The sequence below is a fragment of the Anoplophora glabripennis genome, unplaced genomic scaffold, assembly GCF_000390285.2.
Source record: "Anoplophora glabripennis isolate ALB-LARVAE unplaced genomic scaffold, Agla_2.0 scaffold486, whole genome shotgun sequence".
NCBI classification, from domain to species: domain Eukaryota; kingdom Metazoa; phylum Arthropoda; class Insecta; order Coleoptera; family Cerambycidae; genus Anoplophora; species Anoplophora glabripennis.
Genome location: NW_019416975.1, coordinates 143,999 through 164,731, shown reverse-complemented (window position 1 = coordinate 164,731; position 20,733 = coordinate 143,999). Strand labels below are relative to the sequence as shown.

The following is a 20,733-nucleotide window of genomic DNA, read 5'->3' as shown; positions in this document are numbered from 1 at the left end:
ATGTTGAAACTATGGCACGGAAGCTTTAGTAATGCCCCCTATAAATTTTATCGCTCTAACTTTATTGTTGTAAAATACACATCTTTTTGAATTAGGCAGTGCTTTTTTAATTTTTTTTTGAAAAAAATTGAATATGTCAAAAACGGTTAACTTTAAGAATAGAAAACCTTTATGAAAGAATCCAAAATAGCAGTAAGATGACGTCAACTTCCGGTATAACCGGAAGCGCTAGGTGGGCGCCATTATTGCCCAAATTTTAAAAATTAAAATAGAAATAGTCTGAAATATGTGTAATGTCTCGTCGCCGTGGGACGCCCTGTATGTCAATTTTTAAATGTCATATCATATTAAGTGGAATAAACTTAACTAATGAGAAATAACTATTTCACAGGCAAGCAATCAAATGCCCCGACTGGCATTGCATTAAACCAATATCTAGTAAATACTGAGACCATTCATCCACCTAATACCTTTTCTGATACCCGTAGACTCTATACGGCGCAGATAAGTCCAACCTACACAACGACAGCAAAATCACTCCGACCAGACCATCCCTGCGCCCAGCGGTCATAACTTGATATCTGTTATACTTTGAAAGTAATATCTAGCTCTACACTACCGATGGAAATTATATTTTAAATATAATGATTATGAAAAATCCAAAAAAAATTGTTGGCATTGGAATTTTCTAATGAATAATCCAATAAAGAATTTGATATTATAATTTTTTTAGCCTTCGATTGCATTTAAAATTATAGTCCTAACAGAAATCTGCTATAATTTTTTAAGAAAGAAATAATTTTGTTACATTCGATTTATTCAAGTGTCGAAGGCATATTTTAAATTAAAAATAATAATTAGGCAAAAATGATTTATAATAATCTCAAATAAAGTTATTTTCGCTACTGATATAAGAGGTCTGTGGAGAAAATAACCGAATTTTTTTAATTACGATTGGTTTTCACGATTTAAAACGTGTTACGAAGAATTTTGGCGAGTTATATTTTACTAAATAATCCTGCTTTCGGATATTTTCTAAGCAATTCTGTTGCGAGGACACGCACAAACGAATCGCTTTATAGATTAAAGAGAGGTTGAAAGAGAAAGACAAAAGCAATGATGAAAAGAAGATAGGATCAAATTGTTAATCTTTAACCGGTGTTATATAAATTAGTCTGCTACTTGAACCTATGAAACGTAAGTTGAAATCGATTCCAACAGACAGCTAATCTACAGTAATGCAGTGTGGAGAATTCCTCTCTCGAATTCTATTTCTTTCTTTAAGTATTTAGCGGCTGTACAACCGAAATAATATATTTTACGTTAAATTAACTAGAATTATAGTATCAATTATTTAATACTGCCGTACCAACTGGCGCAAAATATGGGATAATTAAATTAAAGGATTATTCCCGAACTAGGAAACACTGCTTGTAATCTAGTATCTACCATGCATCTCTGCAACAGGTGTAGGTAGGTTCGGATTAATTGAAATAAAGAAATATTTTCAGGATTATATAATTCATTAGAAATTTAGCCAATAGCAATTACAAATTTTACGTAGTTACTATGTATTGATAAGCGATTATACTCTTAACGACATGGTATAACCGTTTTGGTGTTTAGCCTCCTCCAACAATGTGAACTATGTCATGGTAACGATAGTTTTAACATTTGTCAATAAACATAAAAAAAAAATGGAATGCTTCGGTTCAAGCTCTGAATTATATAATCGTATCGAATACCACTCGAGCAAAAGACAATATTCGATTATACTAACCTCCTCACTCGACGTATATCCTTAAAACACCACTCCAGCTACGCTGTCGTGGTGTTTCGCAGAATACGTCTCGTGACTCGGAAGTATAATCGAATATTTTCTATGCTCTTGTGATATTATAACAGAATATGGCTTTGTTGAATTGGAAGTGTCTAACAGAAGTGTAGTTGTTGAAATAAATGAAGTTTAATTGGATTCCTTTTACCAGTAATGTACCAAAAAGATTGTTTCAATTTCTCATCAGTTTCAAGCTTTGAATGTTAAAATTTTTGCTGGTTCTTAAAGTAAGATTGGAATAGAAAAATTTAACAATTCTTGTACGGGTGTTCAAAAAATTGAAAAAATTTTAAATGGGAGTAAAGTGCACTTATTGGTGAAGATGTTGCCCCAAGTGAAAAATAGATGCAATGAAGATGATGTTGGTATTATATTCAGTAGAGTAACACCCCAAATTATCATTAAGAAGAAGAGCTGAAAATCTCTAATTTGTTAAGACGTCGCAAATTCAGAAGGTATTAAAACACAAGAAGATGTATCCATACAAGCCAATTTTAATCATTTGTTTGGAAGTCGGTGATGAAGCAAAACGTTTGGATTTTTGTTTGTGGATTGGCAGTATAGAAAGAGAATTTCATAAAAAAATCATGTCTTCTGATGTACCAAATTTTTGAACCAATGGGGTTGTGGCTTCACAACATGCACGACTTCTTTAACACTTCTTGTAATGAGAATAGTTAGTTTTCTTGACGATAAATTAGAAAACTTTCCGTAAGAATACCGCCGTTCATTTTATTTTCAACAAGACGGATGCCCAGCACATTATGGGGCAAATGTAAGACAATGGTTGGAACCATACATTTCCAGACCAGTGAATTGGGAGACAAGAACCAGTTCAATAGATTTTTTCCTATGGGGTCGACTGAAACAAAATTGTATATCGCACACCTCTAATAGATTCCAATATTGAGCAATTAAAGGATGCAGTTAGAAGAAGTTTTGATGAATTACTTGTCCGTTTAAAACATGTGCTCAATATGGTGGCAGTGTGTTTGGGTAAACAAACTTTTAGAAGAAAATGAGAAATTTTTCAACCGAAGTTATGGTGATAAAGTTTTCATGCTCGGACGGTTATGTAACAGATGATGACGATGCGAATGACCCGTGTATTAGAATAAGCTATATAGAATAAGCTTTATAATAAGAATAAGCTTCAATAGTATTTAGAAATTCGATTTCGTTCGAAATCAGGAATATAATTCCAAATACATGCCTTATATCACAGATATTTACCTTTTGCACTTTATTAATAATAATTAATTTCCTCAAAAACCACAAACTGCGACCTTACATACGTTTTACGCGACCTCAATACAGAGGCACTCGAAATTTCATACAGATTCAATAAATTAAAAATATTAACAACTATTTTAAGCTAATAATGGTGTAATAATTATTGAATTACTCCTGCAATTCTAGCAAACAGTTAAAAAAATCATTCTGTAGTAAAACTATAACGTCTGATTTATCTTGTAATAACAAAAATTCCCCAATTTCAGATATACTCGTTGCATAATAATATTTCTGATGCTAATTTGAATGAAGATTTCGCATGAATCTGATAGTATAAAGGATTCTTGCGACTATTTCGTTTTTCAATAAAGTAATTAATATAACTCGAGACAATCAACAAACTTAGATATGACGAAACATCAAGTTTAACAGAACTTTTGTTTAATTTGTAACCGAGCCAGACAAGGTCAAAATTTCTTATTCGTTCAATACAACGAAATCCTTTAATAATGATCAAGTCGAGAGCTATCTATTAAATTATAACAATACATTTTAGCAAACATAATTACTTATGTAGATGGATCACGTCTTGGAGGAGTTCGGGCAAAGCCACTATTAAACATCTGAAGTAGCTATATAAAGTTTCAAGTTACTCGTAATTTGGCAAAGTTAGATCTCAATAGAATAAAGTTGCTGAACTTATATACATACATAATTTGCGCTTGGCTTTTTGACTGTGAATGGTAACACCAAATCCGAGTTGGATATTCTGAAGGTACTAAATACTGATTTTCAACATGTAACTACTTGTTTAGGAGATAACTATGCTGATTTTAGTGATGTGAAGAATATTACAAATAGAAAAATTTTGTTGTAACAACTCAATTAGTTTTATCAAAGTAGATGTTAAATTCAGCTGTTCCATTTGGAAAAATGAAGTTATGTAACGGCATCTATCGTTTATCTAGAAAGATTAAATAAAATAATTTAGAGCAGCTTTTATTTGACACCGTTTGGGTTCAATTCTTACAGTTACAGTATATCAAAAAGCTATCGACTTCTTTATCGAAGAACTCCTCTCGATCTCTGTAAAGAGTTCATTTTTTTCCTGAGACTACTAATCTTCGTCTCTTTAATTTCTCAGTTAAAAATTCATTATCATCTTTTAGAAGCCCTATTTTTTTTATTCAGATCATTCAATTCTTCCTGATGAAATGGACCTGGACTTTTATTTCACCTCACTTCTTTTGTTTCACCTTCTTTCGTTTCAGTTTCACGCTTTACTTTTTCCGCTTCAACACTGCCTCACTTCCGATTCTCTCTTCTTCATACTCGAATCTGACATGAACATCATCCACCGAGAAACTGATGCCCTCAAGCACTTCTGATTTTGCTCGTGTTACTGAAAAAAACACTTGGGTATAGTATTCTGTATCTATTTTTCCAGTTGAATTTGAAATGGTGCCGACGTTATTTTGACTAACGCTGTGGACATCATACTTGACCAGCAAGATCTCCGAACCTGAATCAACTAGATTTCTATTGGTGGAGCTATCTTAATTCATGCATGTACTTGGTATCAATTGTTGATAAGTTGGCAATAGGTTATACAATGTTGTATCAAATCTGGAATACTCAGGACTGCTACACCATCTCTACTTAAATACAAAAGCTTTATAAAAATCAACCCCTTAATCTTATGAAAACTACCCCTCTGAACGCATACGACCTTTTCCAATGTTACTGGCAAATTTAAGAAAACTGACCTACCACTGTTCCGAAATATAGAACACTATACTTTTTCTAAATATTTAGGGAGTTGCAACTTTTAAGGAACATTTTAGTGCATATGTCCATAAGAATGTATTTTCCTATTTTGATCAGTACTATTACCGTCGAAGCTCTGCAAATTATTTTTTATGACACCCTGTTTATCCACATTTATAAAAACCTTCCAATTTCTAACAAAAATGTCAATTTATTAACAATTGAGACCGTTTAGTTTATACATTTACTTAATAAAGATATACTCCCAAATTCGAAACCTCATTGGCCTAACCTTAAGAAACAGGTAAAGGAAAACGACATATCGTTAAATCAGAATTCGATACAATTTAAAGAAAAGTAAGGAAATGGATCTGAATCCACTCCCTTTAAAGTAGACGTTCGTGAGCCTGAATTTTGGACATCATTAGAACTTCCTCTCTCAAAGGCTACATCGCTTTGCCATATATAAAATGTAAAATTTAATAAAGCGTTTCTGCTTTACAGACAGTTTAAATTAATTTAGTAAGTTAGAAGTTTAGATATTCAACGCAGCGGAGTGAACTCTGTTCTGATGCTTTCTTTTCCCTTGAGCCCCCGCCCCCTAAAATGTTCCCAGGGAAATATTTGAATTGGCAGTGTAGCAGGGTTAAGCTCCCTAGCCAAACAGCTTCTTCGCAGAGATATGATGAATTAATAGACCACTGACTGATGATTTACCATGTGTTGACAATTCAGATGTTGCTGATGACTTAAATTTTATGTTTTTCCGACATTTTTGAAAACAATGACTCATGGATTTAAAAATAAATAAAGATCAGCGATTAATTTATAATGTTATAATTATTATTCATTTTCCTTCTGAGACAATAAGTGTTAGAGACCGACCGAATGTGATTCTTTTGACCGAAGCCGAAGCCAAAGCCGAACTTCGGTTTATGACCTTCGGTCGAAGCCGATGCCGAAGCCGAAGATATTTTTATTAACCTGAAAATTTTAATAAGAAGTGGATCTTATTTGTGGAAAGGCGAAATGGGCGGTGACTATTAGACGCCTTCATTATAGTCATCTTTCTCTAGCGCACGGATTTCTATGACTTACTTTATCGCTCTCACGTAACGGAAGATGAACCATGGGGACTTTCCGACCCTGTACAGTATATACAAGGTTAGAACTATTTAAAGGGAGACTACAGGGATATCGGAAACTGTTAGTCATATAGGGTGGCTCAAATTACAAAAAAGTTGCATAATTATGGGGCAAGTGTTTTGGCGAAAACCGATCCAAGATATCTTCGATAGTTTCTGAGATATCTCGAAAAAAGTGAAATTATCGATTTTTCTATTTTTCGTTATAACTCATTTGTTTTTTAAAATAGCGTCACGAAATTTTTTATCTAGGCATTATCCAAAATGGCGATTTCAATGGTGAGATTTTTTCTATCTTCCATTGTTTCAGAGTTATGGACGCCATATTGGTTCTCCTCATGGATGGATAAAGAAAAAAATACGAATTCAATGGTGTATCACACTTTATAAAAATATCCTGTCTGCCTGCAGCAATTTGAATTTCTTTTTAATTTTTCTGAAATAGTAGGCTGATGTCCGAATTGTCATTTTCCTTAATGTAAAACATGAAATGTAAAATATTATTACTGTTACGATTTTGTTCTGTATCAAACAATAAATAAAATATGAAGTAAATAAACAAACCTTTTATTATACAAAGCAAATTAAACTCAAAACAAAAACAAATTTTAAAAAAACTCGGTGTAAAATATATTCAAAATGATTTGAAAAGTTTTTAATACAAAAGTTTTAGCTTTTTTATAATTTTTATAATATGGTATTAGAAAAAACAATTGAATAATATAGAAAATAAATTAATGATGATAAATAAACTTCTGTCAAAGTCATTTGTTTGTTCCGCGTGCCTCGTCCGTAGCCACTGCGATCTGTCAGACATAAATTTCCCTCCTGGTTTTTCAAAAATAGTGAAACTGGAATATGTCGGAAAAGTCCCGAAGCAAACAGTAACATATTATATATATATTTGAAAAGAGAAAAATTTTACGTATGCACTAATATATAGGGTGTTCCACTTAAAAAAAATTCTTTAATTTAGTGATTTCCATTATTCAATTGTTTTTTATAATACTGTATTATAAAAATTTATAAAAAAGCTAAAACTTTTGTATTAAAAACTTTTTTGTAATTTCAATAATATACTCATAAGTTGTCAGACTATAGTGACTAATCCTGAACATGTCTGCTTCTGATATGAAGCTTCGCATTGATCAATTTATTCGATACGTATCTAACGGCACCCTAATGTCTGGCGTATCGCTGAACAATTCATTTGTTTTGTTGAGGGATGTTGGTCGTGCATTTCATTGTTGTTTGTGCATGTGTTAGTTAGTTCGACGCATTGCTTGGTCGTGCGTATGGCACGTGTTTTTATGCTAGTCAGCAGCACAATATACAATATATTGTGAGCATAGAGCGGCACACGGCTTGACCACAGATTTAGCCTATGTCTGCTACTACAACGCATATTACCGCTTACTAAGAAAATACAGATTGCTAGTGTTTAATTATTTGATACTCTCTCGCCACAAAGTTTACAAAATTACTGGCCCGCCTACAATTATTTCTTTAGGCATATTTATATATTCAATTTTTTGGAACATATTCGGCATCATTTAATGAGAATTTAAGGAAAATTTTTGGAAATAATTTTATTTGCGGTACTTTTAAAATAAAGTAAACAATGTTCCTTGTCTAGAGATATCCTGCTAAAATTATAATTTGCTTATATACTTGTATTCATTCTTTATTCTATGAAACTTAAATTTATGTATTGCAAATACAGATTACTATTTATAAACATCTGTCACCAAATGTTTAACAAAATAAGCCTCTTTTGTTCTTCTTATTGTTGTTGAACTATTATTGTCCATAGTAACAGAATTATTAAGTACATACAAATAGTCACTAAATACATGTCTAGAGGTACTTATTAAAAGGGTAAATAATTTATAACTGTATTGGTGAAAACCTTTCTTACAAGATATTGCAAATTTTCTCTGTTTTAACAGGCAAATATTTATTTTATATGAAAAATAATGTGTGTTCGAAAGTGGTGTTTTAATTTTAATGGGCTATAACTGCTGCAAAAATAATACGTTGCACAAAGACAGGTGAACTCTGATAAATGAGATTCTATATAATTGACCGTATTCAAGTTTAGATTTCACAACTGCAAATAATTGTAAATCAAAATCTTTTTACAAGCGTTTGCTGCATTATTATTTGCAATATAAACAATTTAGTGATTACGCTCCTAAAAGACACTGAATATTTAAAAAATTCTAACTTTTAGTTTTGTGTGTAGGCTTCCGTGGCTGTCGTTAATGGAAATTCTTCTGTAATTCTGTAACTGTAAAATTTATTTAAAAAATGGTCTTGATAAAAATTGTCTGGAATCATCTGGGCCATGTAAAAAAAAATATTTTTAGCTTTACGGGACGTTCCGTTTCGCGTGGACGCTACATAACTTTGTTATTTTAAATGGAACACCCTGTATATTATTGCGTTTTTGAATTTCTTGGTTAATATTAGGTAGAGTTTATTAAATGTACATGGTGTTTAAAACTTACAGTTTTCGAGATAATCAGTTGTTTTTTAAAAAAAATCAGTTTTCAGTTCTGTAAATGAGGCTAGTTAGCGTCTAAACAGTAAGAGAAACCTGCAGTTTTCACAATTCGTTTTGGCGTAAGTTAATCTATCTTGTCATCTGTGAGCAAAACGTGTACGTTATTCAGACCCGGAAATACTGAGACCTACATTTAATAATCTTACGAGTTGAAAAACTGTTTTTTCAAATGGAATGACCCATATTAATTATCATGGGTAAATGCAGAATTGAATGTCCTTGCGGCAGATATAAGGTTGTCTATACTTATCTCTAACAGTTTTCCAGAAAAATCAAGTTCTTTTCTAAAGTCCGAAAAAGTAACATGTAACAGCGTCTATGTAAAAATATATCTTTCACTTAAAAAAAATTAGCAATGACGTTCAACTTCGAAAAGTGGACCCTTGGGAAAAGTACGCCACTGAATACAAACAAAATTGTACAAAAACTTTTATAGCCACAATTTTTTTAATCTAACTTATTGTTCACACTAAGGATGTTTTTGCACAAAAATATTAGTTATTCTGTTTCATTTTAATATAATAGGCAACTGTTAAAATTAAAACTCAACTTTTAAAAATCCCTGCATAAACGAAAAGATGAATAAAATTGATTTTTGAATTACCATTTTTTATTATAATCCTTTGTACTTCAACAGAATTATCTGAAAGTTAATTTTCACCACCAAGTACGTCGGTGATAACATTTTTAACATTAAGGCGATGCTTCGCATTGTATTAGCTATGTCCTGTCCAAATTTGGTGAGTACATCTCTCTCGGTTTCGAAAATACAATACATATGTATGTTTTCAGCCACGAAAATTGAATAATTCCAAATATTTCGAAATTTCAACACCAAGAACGGCGGTGACTAAATTAAATCATTAATGTTTGCATATAGAGGGTGTTTCAGAAAGACCTCCCGTAAATACAGGGGGTGATAGTACGACAAAAAATGAGATTTTTATGTCTTATGAACTATATATCTATCTCCTCTTGTTTTCGAGATACAGAGCGACACATTTTTTTAATAGAATTTTTACGAAAATTTCCAAACGGTGCGAAATATTTTTATGAAATTTGGTATTCTGGGGTTTTTAAGGATGCCTAATACGCTGGTCTAATTATTTTTTGAATATTTCATAGAGGGAGCTAGTTATGCTACATTCCTATTACATTTTAAGTTCTAATTTTTTAAGGTCAGGTTTTTTACCATTCGGGTTCCAATTTCTAATGCACAATTTTATTTTCTAAAAATAATGTACTCTACTATTACGGTGTATAAAATAAGTGACTTTTCTCAAAGTAGGCTTATGTCAAAACTTATTGATGGATGTCTAATTAACTTTATACATCAAAATTTTAGTGATTGTAATTAGTCATTACTAACTACAGTCACTAAATATCACTAAAATTTTGATATAAGGTTAATTAGAGTTTAAAATATTACTACGAATGTATGCGTTGTCTGATTTTTAAGTGAACACAAGAGAAATTTTAACTCTCGCGATGATACTAATAATCTTAACAGTAAATAACAAATACGTTTTATTTACTAATGATACGCCTTGACTTTAGATAAAACGCTGCATAAAACAGGTGAGTACCTCACAGAAACAATAAACTGTGAAAATGCCTGAAGAAATTGGTGCTATATTGTCACTGCAAGAGTGTGAGAAAATTCTTTCGAAACTTGACGGAAATGCAACACTATCAAAGTACCAAATAAGTAGAATTGGTGATAAGGTTTTCGGATTTTTAGCGGAACATTACTATGTGACCATTGAATATACAAAAAATAAACGAAATGGAATATATTCTCATCGGTTTTTTCTAAAAACAATGCCAACGGCGAATGCAATACAGAAAGATTACATAGAAAACATGGGCATATTCAACAAGGAAATATTGAATTACAAAAATGTCCTTTCGGAGTTCTCTCAACTGACAAAGGCACCTTTCGCTGCGAAATATTATTTTTCGAAGAGTGACTGTCTCGTGCTCGAGGACTTATCTTCATTGAATTACCAGGTTAGTATTTATAAAGTTGTAATTATAAATGAAATGTTACAGATAACTGTAAATTTAGTTTTTATATCTAAACAAAGGTAAGTAATTAAAAATTTTAAGAGCTGTGCAATTTTTTTACATTTTAATATCTTTAAATCAAATAAAACATTTTATTATTGTATATCTTAATACAAAAAGCTCTTAAACAATTAAATATTAATTATTATTGACCTGTCTTAAAAGATATGTTCTTCAATGTTTGTCAGTGGAGTTAAAAATATATTTTGCACAAATTTTTTTAATCATTTACAAATTTAAATGCCTTTTTTCTGTTGAACACGGTTGGCTTTAGAGGTATTAGCAAAGCCTACCTTTTTTAAGCGGAAAAGTTGGAGGAAAAGATTTTTCCAGCCCAAAGTGAAATACACCGTGGCACAAAAAAAATTGCGAAAGATATTAAAGAAAATGTTATTTTTTTGTATCTCGAAAACTAAGCGTTTATGAGAAACATTATATAATACTTTCTCCATTAACTTTCGTCGTAGAATTTAGTGGTAAAGTTTGGCCCATTCTTTAACGGACACTCTGTACAGTTTTATGTCAGTTCTTCTTAAAATATACAGGGTGTTTCAGGAGGAGATGTACATACTTCAGTATGTTATTCTACGTTCAATTTTAAGCAAAACATTTTCTATGAAGTTAGGTCTGGAACCGCTTCGTTTAGGATATACAGAATGTCCAATTAAAAAAAGTTAATTACATATTCTTTAATAACTCTCGACTACTTTGAGCTAAATTCATTGAATTTTGTATGCGGAGGTTTCTTGGAACGGGAAATTCAAATTTTATGGATGATTGGCTGTATCTCCCAGAGGTCGCCACAAGCGACCATTAGGATCATTTTAAATCGCTTCAACTTTTTTGTGCCACGGTGTATGTCATTTTGGAATAGAAAAACATTTTCCCCTATCCCTTACTGAATTCTCTAGGAGCAGCCGTTTCCGTTAAAAAACTCATTTAAAGATGATGATGCATGCAAATTATGTATTCGAGTGCTAATTATGTATCAGCTTCTTGAGTAAAAAGCATCATTGGAGCGTACAAAATTTTCAGCCAAGACATCATGCCAGAAGATTGTAATTTTGTGAATAGATCAACGTTAATCGTCTACTAGTTTGCTTAAAATTGAACGTAGAATAACATACTGTAAGTGTGTAAGTATGTACATCTCCTCCTGAAACACCCTGTATAATGTTTGTAACATCTCATCCTTCATTCTAATTTCAAACTATTGTGTGATTCATGAATTCATTGGAAAATTCTTTGCTGCCAGTAGGTACTTAGTGAAGACTAGATCTGTTAACAAAACTGGAATTTAAACATTATGCGAAAAAAATCTAAACATCTCAGAAAACAACCCCTAAATATAGGTATATCTCAAATCTCATGAAAGTTTTAGTCAAATAATGAATAAAATTCAAAATTTTTGTCAAAGTTTAATATTATTATTTTCATTTTTTACAACCCAAACAAATCTAAAAGCATTACTCACGTCCTAATTTTTTATTTAGCGAATGACAAAGAATTATTTATTGTTTGATGATATAAAATTACCCATAATAACAATAAATAAAAAAATATCTCCTCGATAATTAGTTAATCTATTATAATGCTCAGTAGTGATCATATTTTTCTGTTGCAGTGTTTAATCTATAAAATAGAATTAGTTCCCTTGTAATTAATATATGCGTATACAAGGTGAGTCGGAAGAATCGCGTCAGACTCCAGGATTCTATACGTTACAATAATAAGAAAAATCTCAAATGTTATGCGATATTCATTTGTTACAGCATCATTACGTGATTGATAACGTATTTGTACGATCAAAGAGTATGCAAATACGGTGTTTGTTTATGGTTTTTGTAATGGGAATGCTAATGCTGCTGTTAAATAATATCGTCAACAGTTTCCACATCACAGATGTCATGATAACAGTATATTTGTCATAGTTTTCAACAAACTAGGCATTCCACAAAAAAGTAATAAAAACCCTCCACGCGCAAGGCTTATTTATATCCGTACCACGTACAAATAGTACAACACCTACAACCGGAAGATTATCCTAAGCGTATCGAATTTCCTCGCATACTTTTCACCTGCAGATTTCGTCCGTCCAGTCAAGCTACATTTGAACGGGAGGTTTCCATGACGTTGGAGTGACCACGGTGGTCATATTAGTTAACCTTCAAGATTTCCAGACCTCACGACACTAGATTACTGTTTATGGGGTTAAAAAAGTGTACAGCGTGTCTCAAACTCGATAGTATGGGCTTACTGTGAGGATACAAAAAATTTAAGTAAAGTTCGGGACACGTGGTGTTAATAGTCCAATTAAATAAGCCTTTAAATCGAAATTTTGGTCAACTTGCCTGAATTTTTGATATGACTTAGTTTGAGGAATGTTATAACAATAAGTGACAGTAATTTTTTGTTCAACCCCCGGCCAAAGGTGAAAAAAAATAAAACAAGGTTTTTTTTTTAAGATAACTCAAAACGGGTAAGGGCTAGAAAAAAAAGTTTCGCGTAAAAGTTGTAAAGCATACAATTCTACATAAAAATGGCCATTTGACTTTTTCTTATATTATTAAAATTAACAGAGTTAGGGAGGCTAGAAGTTAAGGGAAGATTTCAGAAATTTAAAAAAGTCATAAGCAGAAAAATGAATGAATTTTGTAATTTTTTTTTCGATCTACTCTAAACAATGTAACCTTTCTTTTCAGAGAAATAGATATATTTTTTAATTTTTAATTAGAAAGTTATAACAATTTCAAATTAGTTGTTCACCCCCCTAAACAGAGATTTTACCGAAAACCTCGAAACAGGTCAATTTAATTTTGTCAATTTGTTTACATAAGTACATCATATTTTTAATTCTTTTTGAATAAATATGATTTTTTATAAATAAAAAATATAGTTTTTCTGAAATAAAAAATAAGGGTAGCAACCCCCAAACACGGAATCACTTGCGAAATATTTGTTTTTTATCATAAGTAATTTCCATTTTGTTTCATTTCAAAATATTGATTAGAACCCCAGAAATTTTGAAAAAACTGTTTTGGGGGGCGAACTTTGAGGGGAGGCAAAATACGTGTCTCTTTACATTTTATAGACTAGATTGAAAAAAAAAATTACAAAATTCATTCGTTTTTCTGCTTATGATTTTTTTAAATTTCTGAAATCTTCCCTTAACTTCTAGCCTCTCTAACTCTGTTAATTTTAATAGTACAAGAAAAAGTCAAGATGCCATTTTTACGTAGAATTGTATGCTCTCCAACTTTTATAAGAAACTTTTTTTCTAGCCCTTGCCCCTTTCGAGTTAGCTTGAAAAACTCCTTTGTCTTATCTTTTTTCACCCTTGCCCGGCGGTTGAACAAAAAATTACTGTCACATATTGTTATAATATACCTCAAACTAACTCATATCAAAAATTCAGGCAAGTTGTCCAAAATTTCGATTTAAAGGCTTATTTAATTGGACTATAAATGGGATGAGGTAAGCTCCATTTTCAATCGAAAGTATTATATTTGGGATTTGACAGACACGACTAATGACGCCATCAATTATATTTTTTGTAGAAACATACCCAATTTTATTTTCCTGTTAAAAAGTTCCCTTTTTTCTAATAAACTTTTATTAGAGAAATTTTTCTTTATTACGTCCCGTTTAAAAGTTATATAATAAGCGACATCGTCCTAAAGAGTCCCAAAAGAAATACCACCTAAAAATCACATTAGCGATGGAAGGAACAAGTAGTCGTTGGAATAAATAATCGATAATTCTTTAATACAGTTAAAACAAAAGGTGGTGATAACAATAACTAAACTTAAAAATAAGCCAAACGCTTTCACACTACATACGTATTACAATCTCTTGACCTCCTCTTATTTCAAGACGCATATCCAATCTTCGCCTGATTTCTTTGTGGGCTGCGTTTATTAACATTTCGCCGTTTAGCTCATTACAAGCGTTTGTGATTTTTTCTTTCAAATGATTAATATCTCGCGAAGGTGTTTTGTAAACCTAATTTTTTAAAACCCCCATAAGAAAATCGAGGGGTGTTAGATCTGGTGACTATCCGCGCCAATGAATAGGTCCATTAAGCCTAATCCATTTTTGTGGAAAAGTGTTATCTAAATATTGTTGCACAATCCTGGCCTTGTGGGGTGGAGCCCCGTCCTGCTGAAACCATATGTTTCTTCTTAGCTGCAAAGGCACATTTTCCAGAAGTGCAGGAAGTTCTTCTTGAAGGAAATTTAGGTAACTCACGCTGTTCAATGTATGTTCACAAAAATAAGGCTCAATTAAATGCCTACCGATGATGCCGCACCATACATTTACTCCAAAATGGCCTTGGTTTTGGACTGGATCTACAATATGGGAATTTTCAATGGATCAGTAGTGTTCGTTGCGCCTGTTTGGCAAACCGTTACTGAAGAACGTGCCGAAAATGGTTCTGATCAATAGTTTCTACATTTACTACAATTTTAGCTATAAAATTAAGTCTGCAATGTGACACTCAGAGAAATACTCCACGATACCCACTGGTTTTCGAAATACTATAACACTAGTATAGCTGTATTGTTTCTTAGCCTTCGGTCAATTATTTAATTTGTCCGAAAATGCATCTTCATTTCGTCGCTAGGTCGCCTCCAATCTTGTAAAGTTTCTATGATCGGGAATGAAGCGCTCTGGATACCTTTCTCGATATAACTCTACAGCTCTTCTTGAATTTCTTGTGACTCGCCGTAAATTAGCAACATATCAACTTTTTCTGAATGAGAAAACATTTTGTAAGCACAAAAGTTATACGTTTGACGTTCGTATTGAGTAATGACAAGTATTTTGTGACATTTATGCACTTTAAACAACGAACATTCAATTATTTTCCAACGACTACTTGATCTTTCCACCGCTAACGTGATTTTTAGGTGGTATTTCTTTTGAGACTGTTTAGGACGATACTACTTAACTTTTAAACGGGAAATAATACCGTATCGAGTTTGAGACACTTTGTACAGAGCTAGAATGAACACTCGGAGGATACTAATTTGAAGTATCATTAATACTGCAGCAGTTGTTAAAGAAAGACGTACAGCAATCATTAGAGCTACAGATGACCTTCGTAGAGGTCAATGGTGGTGTTTTTGAACATTTAATCAAAGAACGTTATGATTAATTGAATATCAATAAATTATTTTTTTATGGAAATGTAGGTACGTCATAGCTTGAACACAAATGAAAATCGCATAACAACATTTGAGTTTTCTCTTATTATTTTGACGTATAGAATTCCTTCCTGGAGTTTGGTGTAATTCTCCCGACTCACCCTGTATATACCAATAGATGACAAAAGCTTTAGTGCCTTTCCACACTTGCCGGAATCGGGTAGCCGTCAGTCACTACCGATTGGGTACTACTGGTCTAACTAATGCGTAAAAATATTAATTCTTTAATAATACGCTGGTACCGCTGGTTCCCGTTCTTAAGTTACTATATTTCGAGATGCGTAATGTAAAATGTAATGTAATGCATTGTAATTTAAAAAATATATAGGGTGAATCAAATTAGGAATAAAAAATTAACCAAAGCTTCCTCAGATTAAATTAAAAAGTAATTATGATATCCTTTAAACTGTATTTCTGTGCAAGAACTTGTCAGAGGAGTTAGACACAATTTAGTTATTCTATTATATATAATAATTCCTATAAATAATAATACAAGTTTTTACCTTATTTAAGCAAAGTATTGGAAAATAAAATTTGTTAATTTTGTAAAAAGTATAAAAAAATAAATAGAATATACTTACTTGATCACAAAAAATAGTTTTTTAAGTAAACTCTGTTGAGTTGATTTTTGTTATTTCCTTTTTTTCTTTCTATGGTGCAAGATTTCTATCTTTTTCTAAAAGTACTGTGTGAAAGTTATGTTAATAGTTTGAATTCTGTAGAACTACTAAAAATGATTTTGTCCAGTGGCGGTTTTACCATAAGAGCTGCGGAGCTGCAGAACACATAAAATTGTATCTATTTAATCATATTAAATATCAACAAAATATTTAAAGAATCCAAATGTACTCGCGCTAAAATCTAGGAGCTTATATTATTTATTACGACGCGAGCTACGCTCCTTAATATATGCAACCTCATATACAAAATGTGTGCACAGCGAACAGTTGTATGCGTCCTTTGTTTTTATTGGCTAATCAGGCACGTGACCCAGTACACTTTTATATGGGATTTTGTGGCTGCAACAGCTACAGCCACTGCTGCAGTAAATGCATACGTGGTATGTGGTGGTTTATTTCTGCGAGCGGCACGTGTAAATATTTTCGTTTAGGCGTCTACCGATATTACAGTTATTGAAATGAATAGCGTTTCGTTTTTTAAAAAACTTTATTTGGTTCTCTGCCTTATGAGGGTAAACTTAAAATAAGAATTAGGTGGGTCGACACCACAATTAAATATTGAAGTTAGTGGAACAAGCCGAAGTAAAAGTTATAAAAGACTTAACAATAATGTATACACAAAAGCAAAGTGGGTGTGCGGGTGTGATATAAAAAATACAATACAATTTGTATTCCGTGCTAGCTTTTCGGTGGAGATAAAGCATGGATAATATACAGTGTGAAAGATTTAAGTCATTTATGTCATTAGGTAAAATAAACATAAGAAGTCAGTTAGATTCTGCATATTGGGATAATATACGGAAACACAATGAACGGGTAACGAAAAATCATTATGTATTATCTAAAATTATAGATTGCATAAAATTTTGCGGAGCTTTCGAATTAGCACTTCGCGGATACGAGGATACAGAAAATTCGGACAACCCTGATGTGTTTCGTGGACTCATAAATTTTAGTGCAGATCTTGACGGCATATTGAAAGAACGTCTAGCCACATGGGTATGACCCGGATTTTTTGTGATTGTACCGGGAATTAGCTGTAAGGTCCCGGATTTCGGATTTGTACGTATAACTCCCGGAATATAATATATGTACATAAGTATATATAAAAAAAAGATAAAGAAAAAATCATAACACGGCGAGGAAAATTAAAATTCGTTGAATCGTTGGTAAACTTCACAAACGATATTTTTGTTTATAAACAATATTCAATAATTTAATAAAATATATTTAGTTTATTCCAATTTATTTATACCGTCAGTCAACCCTAAGCAGAACACATTCAATCAATGTTCACGCGCCGCCACTGATTTTGTCTTTTCAATGGTATCGATACTAGAATTAAAAATCAAATTTTAAATTCTAATCTGGACAAAAACTCTCAACATAATTGTTATAGGTACATTTTATAATAATTTTGATATATGAAGCTTGTTGTCCTAAATATATTTAACAAACACAATCCCACTGATGCTCCATTTGCTTCTAGATTTGTACTATGGAATATCTGGATCATGGAAAATGCGTAGGTGCTTTAAACGCTTTAGCTAGACTACACGCCAGTTCTATAATATTCGAGGAGGCAAGAAGCACCAAAGAAAAACCATACAGGTTAAACGAACATTTCCCTGAAGAACTAACTGAAGCAACGTTTTCCTTTCAAGAAGGTCATGTAAGAAACGAATGGTGTAAAACCGCCATCAGCTGTCTTCAGCAACTAAGTAGGTATTTTACCAATAATGAAGAAGTCGCGTTAAAGATCAAGCGGTATGTGTTTTCTGAAAATGGTATGAAAAAGTATTTAAAGCCGTCGAAAAAGTACAGGAACACTATTTGCCACGACGACCTCTGGTGTAACAATATGATGTTCAACGAAAAGGACGAATGCATGCTACTGGATTTTCAGTTGTCTAGGTACACCCCACCAATTTTTGATGTACTTTTGTTTCTGAACATGTGTACAACTGCAAGTTACTTGAACAAAAATATAGAATACCTTCTAGATCTATATTACAATTTCCTGATAAATGAGTTGTCACGGTACGATCTAAAAATAGTGGAGATAATTTCAAAAGATGATTTTCTAGCTAGTGCCGAAGAATACAAGTTACCTGCATTAGTTGAAGCTAGCTTATATGGTACAAACACCTATTTACCTGAGTCATTATCAAGTGTAGTCGTTTCGTGCCCGGAAAATTTTTTAGAATTCACAATAAAAAACAGGCCATCTTTCGTATTAAAGGAATTTGAGTGTAACCAGGAATATAGAGAGAGATTTAGCACTGTTCTAAAACCTCTATTCAACACAATTGAGGAAATGGAAATAAATTAATTCGACGAATGTGATAAAGGATTTAGGGTTTTTAGACTGATATTTCCAATGATTTGAGTCATTAAATAAATTAAATTTTAGAGATCTACCAAGAATTTTATTCCTATGTTTATCCTATAAATAAATCATTCTAAAATTTGATTTGGAACTAGGTCAAAACTGATTGGCTATGGGTAAAAACTACCGCAATTTTTTCGTGGGTAGTTTTTTATTTCAACTTTTATCAGGAAATTATTCTTATTTTTGTTCAGTAGAATTATGCTCTCGGTCATCTATCGCATGTATCGTTTTCGAGTAAATTCCAAAGATCTATCACGCCACAAAAATATAAGTTGCCAAATCAAATGTCCCGTTAGACTATTATCTCTAGATGCTGCGTTTGAAAATGAGAAAATAGTTCTAATAAACGAGGTTTGAAAATACTTCCTAAGGAAGCTACATGCAGTTGATTGCGAGCTCTTTCAGCTTTCAGCCCATGTTTATTGAACACATTTTTCTTAATTTTGAATGTACAGTGGTGTAGTTTAAGATTTAGAGAAATGTATTACGATTTGCTAAGAATTTCCCGTAAATTAAGAAAGAATTATAGAATCATTTAAAAAAGAGTTTATACATGTACTGTACACTTTTTAGCCAAACTAACTTGTAAGATTACAAAAAATTATCATAATTGCTTAGGAGTGGAGTTATTTTTAAAAAAGTGTCGTCTCTAAACAAGTAAGTATCATCAAACCAAATATCGTTTTTTAAATTGGTTTTTGTATTTTAGAGTTATTTGGGAAAAAGTAAAACTTTGCAGGCTTTGACGCTATACCTAGCAGCCAAGCTAAAGAAAGCAACTTTGGATAGAGATAAATTTAAATAAACCGTCTAATTTTGACACGAAAAATCTATATTAATTTCATTCACAGAAAATATCGGGACATCCTATTTAATACCAAATGTATTTTTTCAGTAAAATATTGACAAGGTACATCCAAAACTAAAAATAGGGAATAATTTATCCAAATAACACACTATCTAATATGAAATTGACTCCTATTTTTGCTTCTAATATACAGGGTGTCCGGAAAGGTCATGACAAAAATGAAGAGATATACAGGGGAGGTCAAAATAGTTATAGTACCTATAAAAACTCTATCAGGCTTCGTTGTAGAGTTATTCGCCTTCAAAGAAAGAAGTTTGAAAAACAAATTCCAATTATAACTTTTAAGTCGTTACCATGACAACATTGAAATTTGTGCAATGAAAGTAACTCATGGTAGTGTTCATTTCCAAATTTAAACTAATGTTCAATATACAGGAGCAGACGAAATTATCCATTTAAATTTTTGCATCTTTGACAGCGTTACCAAATTTGCATTTTTCATTCATAGTTTGATTCCTGTCGCAGTTTGCTTAAAAAAAGGTATACCGTATATCAGTCGATATCTTGTACCGTTTTTGAGAAAATTGAATTACAATTATTTTTAATTTATCCAGAGTGATTGGTAGTCAATGAGAGCTAGACAAGGCGAAATCGGCGGATTCGTATGAAAAAATTAGTGGATTCGATTTTTTTGCATAATCACCTCCGTGAGATGTCCCTGAATGAGGATCAAAATGTTACCGGCCGGTAACCTGGTCACAATTTTTTAAACTAATTTTTTTAACAAATTGCAAAAATAACTTGTTTTGCTCCGGAAAAAGTTTTTTTAGATATTTTGGGGCATTCTAAACAAAATAGTTCCTATGCACTATGCTCCTAAAATCAACGGTTTCTGAGTTATAAACAATTTAATGTACGAAAAAATGCAAAAACGGCCATTTTCAAGACTCAAAAACAATAACAAAAAATCAAGTTTTTGATGTTACTAAAGTTTAAAAGTAATCTTTAAACATCCCTTGACAAAATACCGA

The 20,733-nt window shown here is 32.0% G+C and overlaps 1 protein-coding gene across 1 annotated transcript; it reads left to right on the top strand.

Moving 5' to 3' along the window:
• The first annotated feature begins 10,167 nt into the window (after positions 1 to 10,167).
• LOC108909669 lies at positions 10,168 to 18,916 on the top strand. The gene is made up of 2 exons (XM_018714066.2): positions 10,168 to 10,558; positions 17,992 to 18,916. Exons 1-2 carry the CDS (start codon positions 10,370 to 10,372, stop codon positions 18,832 to 18,834), a joined length of 1,032 nt encoding a protein of 343 aa, XP_018569582.1. The 5' UTR covers positions 10,168 to 10,369; the 3' UTR covers positions 18,835 to 18,916.
• Positions 18,917 to 20,733: the final 1,817 nt, after the last annotated feature.

Excerpts from the sequence above, each read along its gene's own strand:
- LOC108909669 (XM_018714066.2), top strand. The coding sequence starts at position 10,370 with ATGCCAACGGCGAATGCAATACAGAAAGATTACATAGAAAACATGGGC. Across the intron at positions 10,559-17,991 it reads TATCTTCATTGAATTACCAG|ATTTGTACTATGGAATATCT; the intron begins GTTAGTATTTAT and ends ATTTGCTTCTAG.